The sequence below is a fragment of the Bubalus kerabau genome, chromosome 16 (assembly GCF_029407905.1).
Source record: "Bubalus kerabau isolate K-KA32 ecotype Philippines breed swamp buffalo chromosome 16, PCC_UOA_SB_1v2, whole genome shotgun sequence".
Classification (NCBI taxonomy): Eukaryota; Metazoa; Chordata; class Mammalia; order Artiodactyla; family Bovidae; genus Bubalus; species Bubalus kerabau.
In genome coordinates, this window is record NC_073639.1 from 17,628,534 (window position 1) to 17,643,635 (window position 15,102).

The 15,102-nt window shown below is 43.1% G+C and overlaps 1 protein-coding gene and 1 long non-coding RNA gene across 6 annotated transcripts in view; one reads left to right on the plus strand and one right to left on the minus strand.

Moving 5' to 3' along the window:
- HHIP (hedgehog interacting protein) overlaps positions 1–4,156 on the minus strand; it is a 109,508-nt gene extending 105,352 nt beyond the window's left edge. For all 3 annotated transcript variants that reach the window (XM_055549425.1, XM_055549426.1, XM_055549424.1), the window contains exon 1: positions 3,874–4,156. In XM_055549425.1, coding sequence (XP_055405400.1) covers positions 3,874–4,155 — 282 coding nt within the window. In that variant the 5' untranslated portion in view covers position 4,156. The remainder of the gene's footprint in view (positions 1–3,873) is intronic.
- A 762-nt stretch (positions 4,157–4,918) lies between these two features.
- Positions 4,919–8,772, plus strand: LOC129629498 (uncharacterized). 3 transcript variants are annotated; one of them, XR_008703246.1, is made up of 4 exons: positions 4,923–5,367; positions 6,191–6,288; positions 7,025–7,225; positions 8,164–8,772. It is a non-coding gene; the product is annotated as an uncharacterized LOC129629498 (long non-coding RNA). The 3 variants fall into 3 exon arrangements; XR_008703247.1 differs by lacking the exon at positions 8,164–8,772 and having other exon boundaries at positions 4,919–5,462; positions 7,025–7,815; XR_008703245.1 differs by lacking the exon at positions 8,164–8,772 and having other exon boundaries at positions 7,025–7,814.
- The last annotated feature ends 6,330 nt before the right edge of the window (positions 8,773–15,102 follow it).

The following is a 15,102-nucleotide window of genomic DNA, read 5'->3' on the forward strand; positions in this document are numbered from 1 at the left end:
TCAATAAATTATCTGAAATCAAGTATAATATTATTCTTTGTAAAGTTTCACGCTGTCCCGGCCCAGCAGGATGGGAACATTTTGCTCTGTGTGGGGTCTGCAGTGTAAATACCTATTTGAAGATAGATAGAGCCATCATTCTGGCTTTGGTTTCAATGAACCAATAGTCCTACTGAAGTCAATTAAACTGACTCAGCCCAAGCTGCAATGCTGTTTTAGACAGATGAGTGCTGGTGTGTGTAGGGTACTTTTTTTCTTTTTCTTCTTCTTTTTTTTTGCCTGTGTGTCTGTGTCTATACAGGGCCTTAACTTTATGTCTGACAGTGTCATCAATCTTAAGAAGAAATTTAAGCTAATTTCCTGTTTCAATTTTTAAAAGCCATATATGAAACCATCAAATTATAGTGGTTTAAACTAAATATACTTTGGAAATCACGTAAAACTTCGAAACATTATTACAGTGTGCCTAGTAACGACTGTGGCTGTTGCTGACTAATTTATAACATCTGGCAGGTCATCCTTGAATCTTTAGCCACATGAAAGTAAAAATCCATAGAAGGAAGGTAAGATAAATCCTGGAATACACAGTGAAGCCTGGCCTACAACTACAGCTTATCAACAAATAGTAAGGCGGGTGACAGAGACCTTCTGTATTTCTCTTTATTTATCAAGTAACTGAACAAAGAGGATAAAAAGGCACGCACATGGGTTCGATGAGGGGACAAAAGGGGAAAATACAGGACAGTATATTAAGATGATGCCTGAAGATCACTTGGAACACAAAAAGTTATTTCTAAAAATCATATGCCTACAAGGTTGTTCAGCTGTTGGATAGAACACATGCGTCTCTGGACTGTAGTGCTGGATTATGTCATTAAAGAGTTCAGTTTCAATTTTAGGCTAATATGTAAATAGATCATTGTACTAAGGCAGCTGTTAAAGGGACCCCAGGATGAGTTATTTGTTTAGTTGGATGTGTTCAACAATAGCCTTTGTCCCTGAAAGAGCCAGAGCAAACAAATGATTGTAAAAGGGCACACTTGAAAACAATTACTTTTCACCCATTCCTTGACAGCTTAGGCTGTGAAACCACCCAAGGTAGAGAGAGCTTCTATGCCTCTGTGGCTACAAGTTAAGTTTTAGAAATGGGGGTATTTCAGTTGGTTGCAGATTCAATTTGGCTAATGGGAATTAGATCTTTTTAGCATCTTGTATTTAGAAGCTGCAAAAATATTGCTAAGACAACATAACTTTCTAGATTTTGGCAGTACTTATTTGTAACAGTAGTTAACCATCTCGTTACAGTTCACAAAACTACTAAAATATACAAAGAAAGGAAAATACAAAATAACTGATGAGAATAATACTGTGGCTAAGAATTGAACTCAATTACATTCCATAGTTCCTTACATATTAAAGAAAATGGGTTAGCCTGGAAACTGGACTTAATTGCCCAGCTAAGCATGATCAATATTCTCTACCTAATTTGCTACTATTTGTCTATGAAGTTTCTTCCTTTAGAAAAATGCTACTCCTGTAGTTTCATGAAAATTTGCAGAAATCTTTTTGGGGAATTTTTTTTTTTTTTTTTCATAAACAAAAAAGGGCCCTTTAAAATAGCCATCATCTCTCCTGTACACACATTATGAAATAAGACCCTAACATACATTATAAGCCAGGAAGGCTTAGGGGAAAAAAGGGAAACACAGAAGTTTATTATAAAATAACATGTTTTAAAAACTATTAAAACTTGAGAACGAACATGGTTTGAGAATGCATATGCAGAACCATGTTACATCTCTGATTTGAACAATTTAAGTATTGTTGATTTATAAGCCACTTGTAATGGAACCAGCCAAAGTCTCGTGTACCAACTTTAATTCAGACACGTTTTCCACATGAGTAGGGGTTTGTTGGAGATTGGAAGCACGTAAAACAGAAGGAATGTGGATCGCTAACGTGGCAGATTGCTTCCTAAAGAATGATTTCTTTAAAAAAAAAATTATATAACTTCTCTTAAGGGTTATAACTCTACGCCCAGCCCCCCATCCCTCCCCCAGCTCCCCATTACACTTAGCCAAGAAAAAGTTGTCATTCCTCCTGTACCTGGCTGAGTTCAGTATTGCAGGGGTCTGCGGATCATTGGTATACTCATACATATATCGCACATGGGGAGGCTTCATGGCAAATATTTCTAAATCTTTATCTGAATCTCCTGGTTCTGTCCAGCTCCTGGTAAAAACCCTGGAGCGGCTGTGAATGGAGTGATTTTTGTACTTTAATTCAATTAAAACCCAGGAGCTTAATGACATTGTTTTGAATAAAATGCTGCAATATCTGTTCCCTGCATCTCAGACTACTGCTGCATATGGTAAGAATAAAGAGAGAGTTGGAGCTGAAAACCTGCAGCAAGACAGTTCTCACTCAGCTGGGAATAGAGGGAGTTGGACAAATGCTCCCTCAAAAGGCATGAACATTTGGACAGAGCTGGGGACTGAAAGCGAATGATGTTCTCTGGTTTCACCCATTAGTGAACCAACTAACAAACACAATGGTGTTGTTGTTATTCTTTCCCCATAAGCGACAGGACTCTGTGTGTGGGCAGCACTTTAGTGGGGAGGAGGATAAGTCGACCCCTTTTTGTCCTATTGATTTTTTCCCATTTGCATGACTTGAGCAAATTAAATGATGCAATATGGCTTTTTGTTACAAAACAAAGTGAGAGATACCACCCAGACACATATGTTGATTCGTAGGAGCTGTTTACATGAGAATAGAGTGAAATCTACCGTGAACTGAGCATAAAAATTAGATTCAGCCTGGGTACTTTTTTTTTTTTAATGCCTGGGCCAGCAAGACTGAAGCCCAAGTTTTCCAAGAGTCTCTCAGACCTTGACAACTGCAGTGTTCTAACTGAGGAATTCTTAATTAAACCTAAAATGGGGAAAGGGAGGGGGAGCAAAGACACCTGATTGTTTATTTCACGGGCAGAGATTGTTAATGACCCAACCCCTCAGTCTTTCCTTGGAGTACAGTAGAGAACACACATTACTGCAACCCAGGGCAAGAAAGAAGTGGCAAAACTCAGATAAGCATGTCTTAACACCCAGCCAACACTATATTCATATTTGTTTAAACTTATAAACATTGGGAAACTGTAAATGCCACTGCCCCCAAAACAAGTTCCTAGAGAAGACGTTCCTACACAAGTACCTCTGAAAGCCCGATTTTATAACGTTACAAAACATGACAGGAGGAGAATCGCCACGGTTTTCTGCGATAAACACGCTCCAGCCAAATCTTTTTCCAATTCTGGGGTTCTAAACTGGACTACCAGGAGTTCCTTTTAGCTGTTTAACTGTTGTAACGCAGGACACCTCCCCCGCCTTCTGACCGGGCTGGGGATCTTACACCAACCATGCTTCAACATCCTTGACGATTCAATCCTCTCTCTAACCGAGCACGTGGAGAAAACTGCACAAATCTTTTTACCCTAGAAAAACCGGAAACCACAGCCACCTTCATTTACAGTTTCACCGCAGCCAATGCCCGATTCGATCCAAAACACACTGTTCATCGCGATTCTTTTAAAATATTTACCCAGCCCAGAATGCGGGTACCACAGAGGCTTCTCTTTTCAGAGACAAGCAGTTTTGCACAGCATCCCGCCCGCGGACTCTTGGGGGCGGGAGAGGTGCCTGCGCACCCCAGAGGAACACACAAACGAATCACGCTAGCGCTTTAGAAAGTTATCAAGAAGGACTCCCCCAGACAAGTCTGGCCCCTCTTCAGCCACCAGCATCGCCGGAGCCTCAGGAAACCCCACCCAGTCACTATGCCAATCTCGCAGCTGCGAGGCGGGTGCATGCCTACCTTGCTGTCCAGGCGCCCCAGCCCGGGGCTGTCACTCCGCAAGCAGCAGGACAGTCGAGGGTAGAAGCCACCACACAGCATCTCTCCCCCACTCAGCAGTTCCGGCTGGGACATCATCCGCCTATCTTTCTTTTTCAGGCGCTTCGGGGGGTTCCCATTCAGGCACCTTCTCCTCCTCACTCCGCTCCCTTCGCTTCTTTCCCCAAACTTAGCATCTCCTTCAAAGAAGCCCAGAGCCACGGCCAACAGCAGCAGCTTAAAGGACAGCATCTTCAGCATCATCTGCCCCGCGCGGCAGGGGCTGGGCGCGGGAGGTGGAGTGGGGGGAAGGTCACTGCCCAGCAGGGGCACTCGGGCGCAGCTCCGGGAAGGGGCTGCGGGGCAGCAGGACACTCGGGAGGCAGAGAGAGGTGGCGGGGGAGAGAGGGTGTAGAGCGATGCAACTTTGCAAAAAATAAAAGACAAGGCGATGGGCCCGATGCCTCAGGGGAGCCGGAGGAGCGAGATAAAGTTGTGAGGTTGACACCGTTTGCAGTGGTGCCAATGTCAGTCGGGTGGGGGGCTTCCTGATGCGGCTGAGAAGTGGGAGGAGGAGAAGGAGGTGGAAGAGGAGGAAGAAGAGGAGGAGAAGACGGCCACAGATGTTCACTGGTCCGTGTAACGGGAGTTGTGTAGGTGAGACAGTACCAGGAACAGACACGGCGGCGGCGGCGGCGGCGGCGGGGCAGGCGGAGGCAGGGCCAGCGCTGGGCTCTAGAGGATGCTGAGGTCTCCTCTGCCGGCGGCTGCAGCTTCTCACACAGCCTCTCATGTTTCGTTCCCTCTTTTCTTCTTCTTTTTAACTAGCGCGCGGGGAGGTGCTGCCACCGCGCGCCCCTTGACGTCACCGCTGCTCGCGCGCCCCCGCCCGGGCTGGGGGAGGGGAGGGGGCGGCCCCGGCGCGAGCGCGTCCCCCGGCCCCGGCGGCCTCTAGGGTGCGGCAGGGAGGGGCCGCGGCGGCGGGCGGAGGGGGAGGGCCCGGCGGAGCCCTCGGAGCCAGCCTCGAGGGCGCGGGTGTCCGGCCGCCGCCTGGCCGCGCCGCCCGGCTCGAGCGGGGTGGGGGCCGTGCACGGCTCTGGTCCCTCCAGCCCGTCCCCCTTCGGACCGGGGCGCGCGGCCCGGTGGCTCTGCGTCCGTTCCTCGCTCCTCACGCAGCCCCTCCGCACGACCCCGCGCGGAGGCGCCGAGAGAAAGTGAGGAAGAGCAGGCTGCGGAAAGTGAGAAGGGAGGGGACCCTTCCAGGGCCTCCCCTACCCCGGCTCCGACCCGCCCCTTGCCCCGGAGGGAGGGTGAGCCGAGTGGGCTGGAGTTGTGGTGGGGGAGCGTTTCGGCCCCTTTCCCCACCACCCTGGCCCGCGCGACTCCTCCATCCCCTGGCGATTTCCAGTGTGAAGCTCACGCCGGTACAAATCTTCCTGGGGTCACATTGAGAGGCGGGGATACAGCCCAGATGCTGTAAGTCGCTGAGAATGTGCAGATGAAGACTGTGCCGAGAAGATTTACCTCTCCATGCCTAAGTCCTGCGCGCGCCTGAAGTGGCACAAGCGCCTGTGCGTGGGGTGGGGTGTCGACGCCTCTTGGGAGAACTGCTCCCACCTGGGTCCTGGGCGGGCTGGGCCCGGACGCCCCTTTCCCTGGCCCCACCTGTGCCCTGGAGCGTAGCTGGGCCCCGCTGGCGCTTTCTGGAGAACAGAGGAATACCCCAGGTAGAGGAGCGGAGGAGAAGCGGGCATTGGAATCAGCGTTCGTTTTAAATGGAAAAGAAAACGCAAAATCCTGGGGAGATTCCCGCAAGGGTGTAAACACAGAGGCCCTGGAGAAAGAATTAGTAGTAGGTTTGCGCGCATCAAGGGGCTGGATGCGCTACTTTTCCAGTGTACCTAAATAGAGGAGCCTCTTCCCTCCCCCCAGCTAGACAAAGTCTAAAGTGATCTGTGCCTTATCCGAGCGCGGTGATGTGACATTAACTGGATCCCCCCCAAGTCGGCATCGGAAGGAATCTCTACGAAGTTGCATCACAAAATGTGCTTTCTGTCCACTTGAGTGTTTAACAAGGGGAGCTCATTTTCTGGTACAGGGGTTCTGAGGAGGAGATGAGGCAGTTTTCTCATTTTGGCAATGGAGGAACGTTCGCCATATTTGGGTTTGCTTCCCTTTTCCAACACAGACTTGGTCGAGCTAATGTGAAAGTTCCGTGACAATGGGTGTGGATAACTGATTAAATATTGTTAAAGTGGTCGCAGTGGCTAGATAAGGCTTCTGCCCCTTTCTCTTCCAGGGCCTGGATTTGCTAGTGGAACTAGGTTTTTCCCGAAAGAGGTGACAGAATAACTGAGAAGAATCTGTGGGGTTGTGGAATCCAGTCCTGAGCTCACTGTAAGTGCCCCTATGACGTACTTAACATTTCTCCCAGGGGCTGTTGTATACACAAGACTTCTGTATACGTGTGATCCCAAATGCTCCTTGTGATCCCACAGACTACTTTATCTGACACTCTCCCTGCCCCGTTGAAGACTTTTTAATATAAAATAAATCACAGAGCCATAAAGACTTTAAGGCTTTAAACTCTGATTTAATAAACAAATCTGGAAAGGAATCCTGTCGAGATTAAGTCATTTGCACAATCTCGTCTAATTAGGTGTTTAAAAACCAGAGACCCAGTCTAGGTTGCTTTCCACTATCTAAGGTTTTATTCCCAAATACCAGTGTTATGTTGGTTTTCCAAAATAAAAAATCCTTTAAAAATTCTGTTTCAGTGGTTTGAGCTCCCACCTCAAGTGATGAATTTTTGGAACAGGCCTTACGGTTTGTGTTTAAAGACTAAGGACATTTAAAGTTAAATTAATTTAGGTTTTAAGAAAATAGTGCGGATATTATAAACTGAGACCCTAAGTTAAAGATAGTTTATAAATGATTACTGAAACGAGACACAGTTGTTCCTTCTTGATCCATGGGAGCTAGAATTGATCCCATCTGCTGTTAGTCACGACAATCCATAATTTGGGTCACTGATGAGTTAGTTGCATTTATTTTCAGTGCCGCTGATAGAATTTCCAAATAGTCACCAAACAGTGTTATACAAGTGAACTAACTTCTGACTCATTTTTTGCAGAGGGAAATAGCAAACTCATCTATAACCAGATCTTCAGCATATTTTTTTTTTAAGAATCAAGCATCAACATTGAGCTATTTTCTGAAAGTAAACCATTAAAGCCCTCCTGGAGGCTGCCCAACCGTCTGCGAAGTTGAACCTGAGAAATGGACTTGTTTTTCATCAGAGTGATCTCCTTCTTCAGCTGAATCATCAGAAGTGGTGAGAAGAAAAGACCCCTACCCAACCAAACTGCTTCAGACAAATTCAGTCAGTTTGTCAAGGAATGGAGCTGTACAGTGTGGCCAGATCACCATCTGCTTGCACCACCACTGAGCTGTCTCTCTAGGACTGCCACCTACGTGTAGGTTGTACCCAGTGCAGGGCATCCCGCCGAGGCAGGGATTGGGAGCTGAAATCCTGCTCCATTCACCAAGCCAAGTTTATTGGTGCCTGGCCAAATGATGTGGCTTCTTTTTCTAATTTGCACCAGTGCACCCTGTACGGTCTAGTGACATGTCTGACCATCCCAATCCCATACCCCAGTCCTATCTGAGATTCTATTCCTTACCTCAGATGGATTCAAGATTTTCATGAACAAATTAGGTGTCTTGCGAAAGATGAAATGTTTGACCCTTATTGAAATTAATTTGATAGGTGAAGCTCAAAATATTACCATATATAGGAATTATGTATATATTTATACATGTATGTATATACAGTTAAGTAGATACCATTGTCTATGTATCAGAAGTTAGCACAGTTTAAATGGGTAAATGTTTAAAATAAAACTATTTGGGGTATTTGAATCGGTTTTATATACGGATTTCTGGACTTCACAGAAATATGTGCTATTTAATTCTATTTTAACAAATATAAAGTGCCAGGCACTATACTAAACAATATGTATCCAGTAATGAAAAATAATACAAACATTCTGCTTCTAGTAGTTAATAATCTAGATCCAGAGATTGAACCTATGTCTTGTGTCTCCTGCATTGGCAGATGGGTTCCTTTCTACTCGCGCCACCTCGGAAGCCCCAATAATCTAGTAAGGAAGAGAAATGATAAGGTCACAAATAAACTTGTGATTAAATAATTACAGTAAAGGCTATGAAAGAAATGCTAAAATGGAGAATAACAAGGCACATTTATTTCAGATTAAGTGGCTGGAAGGAGCCTTTCTGTGAAAACGACATTTTAGCTGGGACCCGAGGATGAATTGGAAGGAGTGTGTGAAGTGAGTCCTCCATGCCATTTAAAGTACAGGAAAAAGAATGAAACATTGCCATCTGCAGCAGCTTGAATGGATCTAGAGATTATCATACTAAGTGAAGTAAGTCAGAGAGAAAGACAAATGTCATATCACTTATATGTAGAATCTAAAAAATGATACAAATGAACTTGTTTACAAAACAGAAATAGACTCACAAACATAGAAGACAAATTTATGGTTACCAAAGAGGACAAGGGGGCAGGGATAAATTAGGAATTTGGGATTAACAGATACACACTTCTATATATGAAATAAACAACAAAGACCTACTGTGTAGCACAAGGTGCATGCATGCTAAGTTGCTTCAGTCGTGTCCGACTCTTTGTGACCCTATGGACTGTAGCCCGCCTGGTTCCTCTGTCCATTGGATTCTCCAGGCATGAATACTGGAATGGGTTGCCATGCCCTCCTCCAAGGGAAATTCCCAACCCAGGGATCGAACCTGTGTCACTTACGTCTCCTCACTGCAGGCAGACTCTTGACCACTAGTGCCACCTGGGAAGCACCCCACCCCTGAGCTATATTCAGTATCTTGTAATAACCTCTATTGGAAAAGAATATGAAAATATATATACACGTGTATATTTATTATAACTAAATCACTTTGCTATGTCACTTTCCTGAAACTAGCACAGCAAACATTGTAAATCAACTATATTTCAATGAAAAAAAAGAAAACCTTTGAATTCAGTGTAGAATATGATACATTTAAGGGAAAGCAGAATAAATAGCAAAATAAAGTAGACAGCTAAGATAGGAGAGGCTACAGGCCAAACTCAAAGCATATAGACTCCAGAAAACTAGTGGAGTGTTACTCATGCATTTGTCATTTCCTTTTACAAGTACCTTATCCTTGTTGAACTTTTGCTCTTGCTTTAAATTCTGGCTTTTCACTCAACTTCCCTGGTGGCTCGGAGAGTAAAGCATCTGCCTACAATGCGGGAGACCCAGGCTCAATCCCTGGGTTGGGAAGATCTCCTGGAGAAGGAAATGGCAACCGACTCCAGTATTCTTGCCTGGAAAGTCCCATGGATGGAGGAACCTGGTAGGTTACAGTACTTGGTGTCTCAAAGAGTGGGACATGACTGAGTGACTTCACTTTCCACTTTCTTTCTAGGAATTTTATTTCTAACGGCACTTCAGCCATTGCTTCTCCTCTAATCAGCACTTATTTTCTTTGTTTGTTTTCTTTTGTGCACTGTTACTTCTCCGAGGTGTTTTTCATACATGGGAATTGAATGTCCATGTGACTGTAAACTCCATGAAGGCAGAAATTGCATTTCCTTCTTGATCACTCCAGCACAGTCTTGTACAGGCTCACAGTACGATGGGTGCTGACCTCTGCATAAATGCTGCTGATTGTCCAATCTTGTGTGACTCAATGCTTTTTAAAGGTTTTAAATAGAGAAAATATTTGCATTATAAAAATTTTGAATTGTTAAAACAGGAGGAAAGACACAACTTAAAGCGCACCCTTGCCAAGGAATTTCAGGAGACATTGTCACTAAAATGCGAGTCCCCTGAGGAAGGATGGCGAATAAATACAAATCCTTTAAACGTTAAAGACCAATTATAGTTCAAGTACACTGATGACAGTCACCGACAGGGCTGTTGGTAGGGGGTTTTCTATAGTCTTTCAGTTGTTTTCATAAGTTGGCACCTGCCACATGCCAGATCCTGCTCTGGACACTGGGGACAAAGCAGTGAGCAAAACTCCTCTCATGGTGCTCTGTTCCATTGCGGGAGGCAGATAACAAGTAGTTACAGAATGTGCCAGAAAATGCTGAGTGCTGTAGAGGAAGGGGGTCATGGGAAAAGAGTACAGGGGCTGAGAAAAATAATAATTTTATTTAGTAAGACTCTACATATGAACGATTTCCCTTCCAAGAGTGCATTCGTAATTCCAATCTAAGTCCAACAAAGTGAGCCTAGGTACCCACCTAACACAATTGGCTTTGTAGTACTGTACTATAATAGATGTGTAATACTTTTCACACAAATAATACATTAAAAAAAACACAAAAGATAAGAGAACATTTTTGGTCTTTGATCTTAAGAAAACATTTTGATCTTACAATACCTTGGAAAGTATGGTAGTACAATACAATGGCCGTCACACAGGGGCTGGCATCGAGTGAACAGGCAAGACGAGTTCCTGGAGGAGGGAGAGGAGGTGGGAGATGGTAGAGCTGAAGGGTCATCAGCAGTAGGTGGTCAAGGGCAAGCTGCCGTTTCACTCACACCTGATGCTGATGGAATGCACATTCACATCTTTGAAACTTCACAACTTGAAGGTTCGTATGTAGGGGACTTACTGTTTACAATCAGTCCTCTGTATCCACAAGTTGTGCATCTAGGGGTTCAGTTAACTGCCATTGAAAATACTAAAAAAGATTCCATAAAGTTCCAAAAAGCAAAACTTGAATTAGCCGTGCACTGATGACTATTTACATGGCTATTACATAGTGTTTACATTGTATAATAAGTCATCTAGAGATGATTTAACATATATATGGGAGGATGTATATACATTATATGCAAATACTATGCCATTTTGTATAAGGGACTCAAGCATGTGGATTCTGATAGCCAAGGTGCTAGAACCAATCCCCTAGGGATACCATGGGTGACTGTATGTTGTCAGGAAAGGTGTCTCCTGAGGTACAGGCAGAGACTGGGGAATAGATATTAGAGCAGAGTGGGCTACATGCATGCGGATGTCTGTAAGTATAGGGAACAGCAAGTCAAAGGCCATAAAGCAAGCATGCTTGGTATGTTTAAGGATTAGCAGAGAGACCAGTGCAGCTGGAGCAGAGTGGGTGACAGAGGAAATGAGAAGAAATGAGGGCAGGCAATATGGGGCAGCCCAGAGCCCTGCATTGCATAGGATTTTACAAACTGTGTTATAGACTTTGGCTTTTCCTCCGAATGAGACAGTTATCAATCTGTGGTCTTGGAAATAAACTCTATACGTTAATTTATTGTTAAATAAATAACAGCTATTTCCTATTACAGAGCAAATTAAATATAAGGAAGTAGTTAAGTGAATGTTGGGAAACTGAAAAAAGATTATTTAAGTAAATAGTGACTGCAGGAAGCCCCTCCCATCCCTAGGGATTGGGGAACAAGAGAAGTTGGAATTACCAAAACCTGGAAGCAGACAAAGGAACCCCGGGGTGGGTACCTCCAGGATGGGGACATGAAATTGATTGTGGGCATTCTTGGAAAAAGCAAGACTGGAAATAACTGCCACTGACAGGGTACATTCTTTTTCTAGGCTGCCATAGCAAAGTACCACAATCTGTGTGGCTTAGAGCAATGCAGAAATGTATTTGCTCACAATCTGAAATCAGAGGGAGGGCAGAGTTTGTTCCTTCTGTTCTGGGGCTCTCTCCTAGTTCTGGAAGGCTCAGGCGTGCCTTTGCTTGGTTTGTAGGTGGCATTCTTCTTGTTTCTTCACATCATATTCCCTCCAAGCGTGTCTGTCTCTGAGTCCATAGTTCCCCCTTTTATAAGGACACCAGTCATGTTGGATTAAAGTCTACTTCATCTTAACTCATGCACCTGCCAACACCTTCTTTTCAATTAAGGCCAACTTCAGAGGTACTGAAGGTTAGGTCTTTAACATCTTTGGGGGGGTGCACAATTTAATTCTTAACCCAAGATGAGGGGTCATCACTGGGGTGATCCAGACAGGAACAGCAAGGAAGGAGGAAGGAGCAAGTCTCTTCTCTTGTCATTTTGCCTTCCAGCCTCCCTCCCATGCCCTGTCTTAGGTCAGGTTGCCAATAAACAGAGCTCAAGATGCGGATCCATGGCAAGTGATTTACTGAAGGAGAACTGTTAGGAAAGGATAGTGAGGGAAGCTGGATAAGGCAAGAGAACAAAGCTAGGTAAGTATGAAGCTAAAGATGTAAACTGGAACCTAGCTTCATTCTGATCCTACTAAAGCGTGAATTGCACCACAGAATTGATTTCAACTTGAGGCAAGGGTGAGGTGGGATGATTTTTTTTAATCCTTGTATTGGTTATTATTTTCTGGTTGCCTTCTCTTGGGACATAAGCCCCCAGGTACATAGGTGCCGTTCTGCCATAACAATGCTCTGGAGAGGGGGCAGCTGTGAACTCTAGTAGCCCACATTTTTCAAGGAATTTGTCCATTTGATCTGTTGGCATACAGTTGTCCATAATATTGCCTTGTTATTTTTTTATTCTATAGAACCTGTAATAGTGGCACTTCTCTCGTTCCTAATATTGACAATTTGTGTCATCTGTCTTTTTTCTTGATCACTGTGGCTGGAGGTTTATCAATTTTATCCAAGAACTAGTTCTTGCCTTCATTAAATTTCTCAATTGTTTTTCTGTTTTCTTTTATTATTATTATTTAGTTGGTTTCCCTTCTGATCTTTATTGTTTACTCTTTTTTGCTTACTTTGGGTTTACTTTGCTCTGATTTAGCTAGTTTCTTATGATGGACCCAGAAGTCATTAATTTGGGACCTTCATCTTTTTCTAATGGATGCGATTAGTTATATACATTTCCCCATAGTACTGATTTTAGCCACATCCCACAGATTTGAAATATGCTTTTAATTTCATCCAGTTCAAAGTACTTTCTGATTTTCTGTTGAGTTCTTCTTGACCAGTAGTTTATTTCTGCTGCTGCTGCTAAGTCGCTTCAGTCGTGTCCAACTCTGTGCGACCCCATAGACAGCAGCCCATCAGGCTCCACCATCCCTGGGATTCTCCAGGCAAGAACACTAGAGTGGGTTGCCATTTCCTTCTCCAATGCATGAAATTGAAAAGTGAAAGTGAAGTCACTCGGTTGTATCTGACTCTTAGCGACCCCATGGACTGCAGCCTACCAGGCTCCTCCGTCCATGGGATTTTCCAGGCAAGAGTACTGGAGTGGGGTGTTTTTTTTAAGCCTTTATGTTATTGATTCGAATTCAGTTCCATTGCAGTCAGAGAGCATCATCTGTATGAATGGATTCTTTTAACAACTTTTTGAGACTTTTTTATGGATGGGAAAATGGTCTAACTTGATACACATTGTGTGTACAATGGAAGAAGATATATATTTTGCTGTTTGGGGGCAGAGTGTTCTGTAAGTGTTAAGTTGTTTTGTTAGTGTCGTTCAGTTTTCTGTTTTTGGTTGATTTTTCTGTCGCTTGTGCTACCAGCTACTGAGATAGCTCTGAATGTGTCAGGTATTTTTCTGTTTCTTCCTGGAGTTCCATCAGTCTTTGTTTCACACATTTTGAAATTCTGTTAACTGAGCATATATGCATTTAGGACAGTTATGTTTTGCTCATGAATTTTTCCTCTTGTCATCATGAAATATCTTCTTTTATCCTTGGTGATTGCAGAGGATGGTAAACTTCCAAACTCATTCTATGAGGCCACCATCACCCTAATACCAAAACCTGACAAAGATCCCACAAAAAAAGAAAACTATAGGCCAATATCACTGATAAACATAGATGCAAAAATCCTTAACAAAATTCTAGCAATCAGAATCCAACAACACATTAAAAAGATCATACACCATGACCAAGTGGGCTTTATCCCAGGGATGCAAGGATTCTTCAATATCTGCAAATCAATCAATGTAATACACCACATTAACAAATTGAAAAATAAAAACCATATGATTATCTCAATAGATGCAGAGAAAGCCTTTGACAAAATTCAACATCCATTTATGATAAAAACTCTCCAGAAAGCAGGAATAGAAGGAACATACCTCAACATAATAAAAGCTATGCATGACAAACCCACAGCAAACATTATCCTCAATGGTGAAAAATTGAAAGCATTTCCTCTAAAGTCAGGAATAAGACAAGGGTGCCCACTTTCACCATTACTATTCAACATAGTTTTGGGAGTTTTGGCCACAGCAATCAGAACAGAAAAAGAAATAAAAGGAATCCAAATTGGAAAAGAAGAAGTAAAGCTCTCACTGTTTGCAGATGACATGATCCTCTACATAGAAAACCCTAAAGACTCCACCAGAAAATTACTAGAACTAATCAATGACTATAGTAAAGTTGCAGGATATAAAATCAACACCCAGAAATCCCTTGCATTCCTATACACTAATAATGAGAAAACAGAAAAAGAAATTAAGGAAACAATTCCATTCACCATTGCAACGGAAAGAATAAAATACTTAGGAATATATAGACCTAAAGAAACTAAAGACCTATATATAGAAAACTATAAAACACTGGTGAAAGAAATCAAAGAGGACACTAACAGATGGAGAAATATACCATGTTCATGGATTGGAAGAATCAATATAGTGAAAATGAGTATACTACCCAAAGCAATCTATAGATTCAATGCAATCCCTATCAAGCTACCAACAGCATTCTTCACAGAGCTAGAACAAATAATTTCACAATTTGTATGGAAATACAAAAAACCTCGAATAGCCAAAGCGATCTTGAGAAAGAAGAATGGAACAGGAGGAATCAACCTACCTGACTTCAGGCTCTACTACAAAGCCACAGTCATCAAGACAGTATGGTACTGGCACAAAGACAGAAATATAGATCAATGGAACAAAATAGAAAGCCCAGAGATAAATCCACGCACATACAGACACCTTATCTTTGACAAAGGAGGCAAGAATATACAATGGATTAAAGACAATCTCTTTAACAAGTGGTGCTGGGAAATCTGGTCAACCACTTGTAAAAGAATGAAACTAGAACACTTTCTAACACCATACACAAAAATAAACTCAAAATGGATTAAAGATCTCAACGTAAGACCAGAAACTATAAAACTCCTAGAGGAGAACATAGGCAAAACACTCT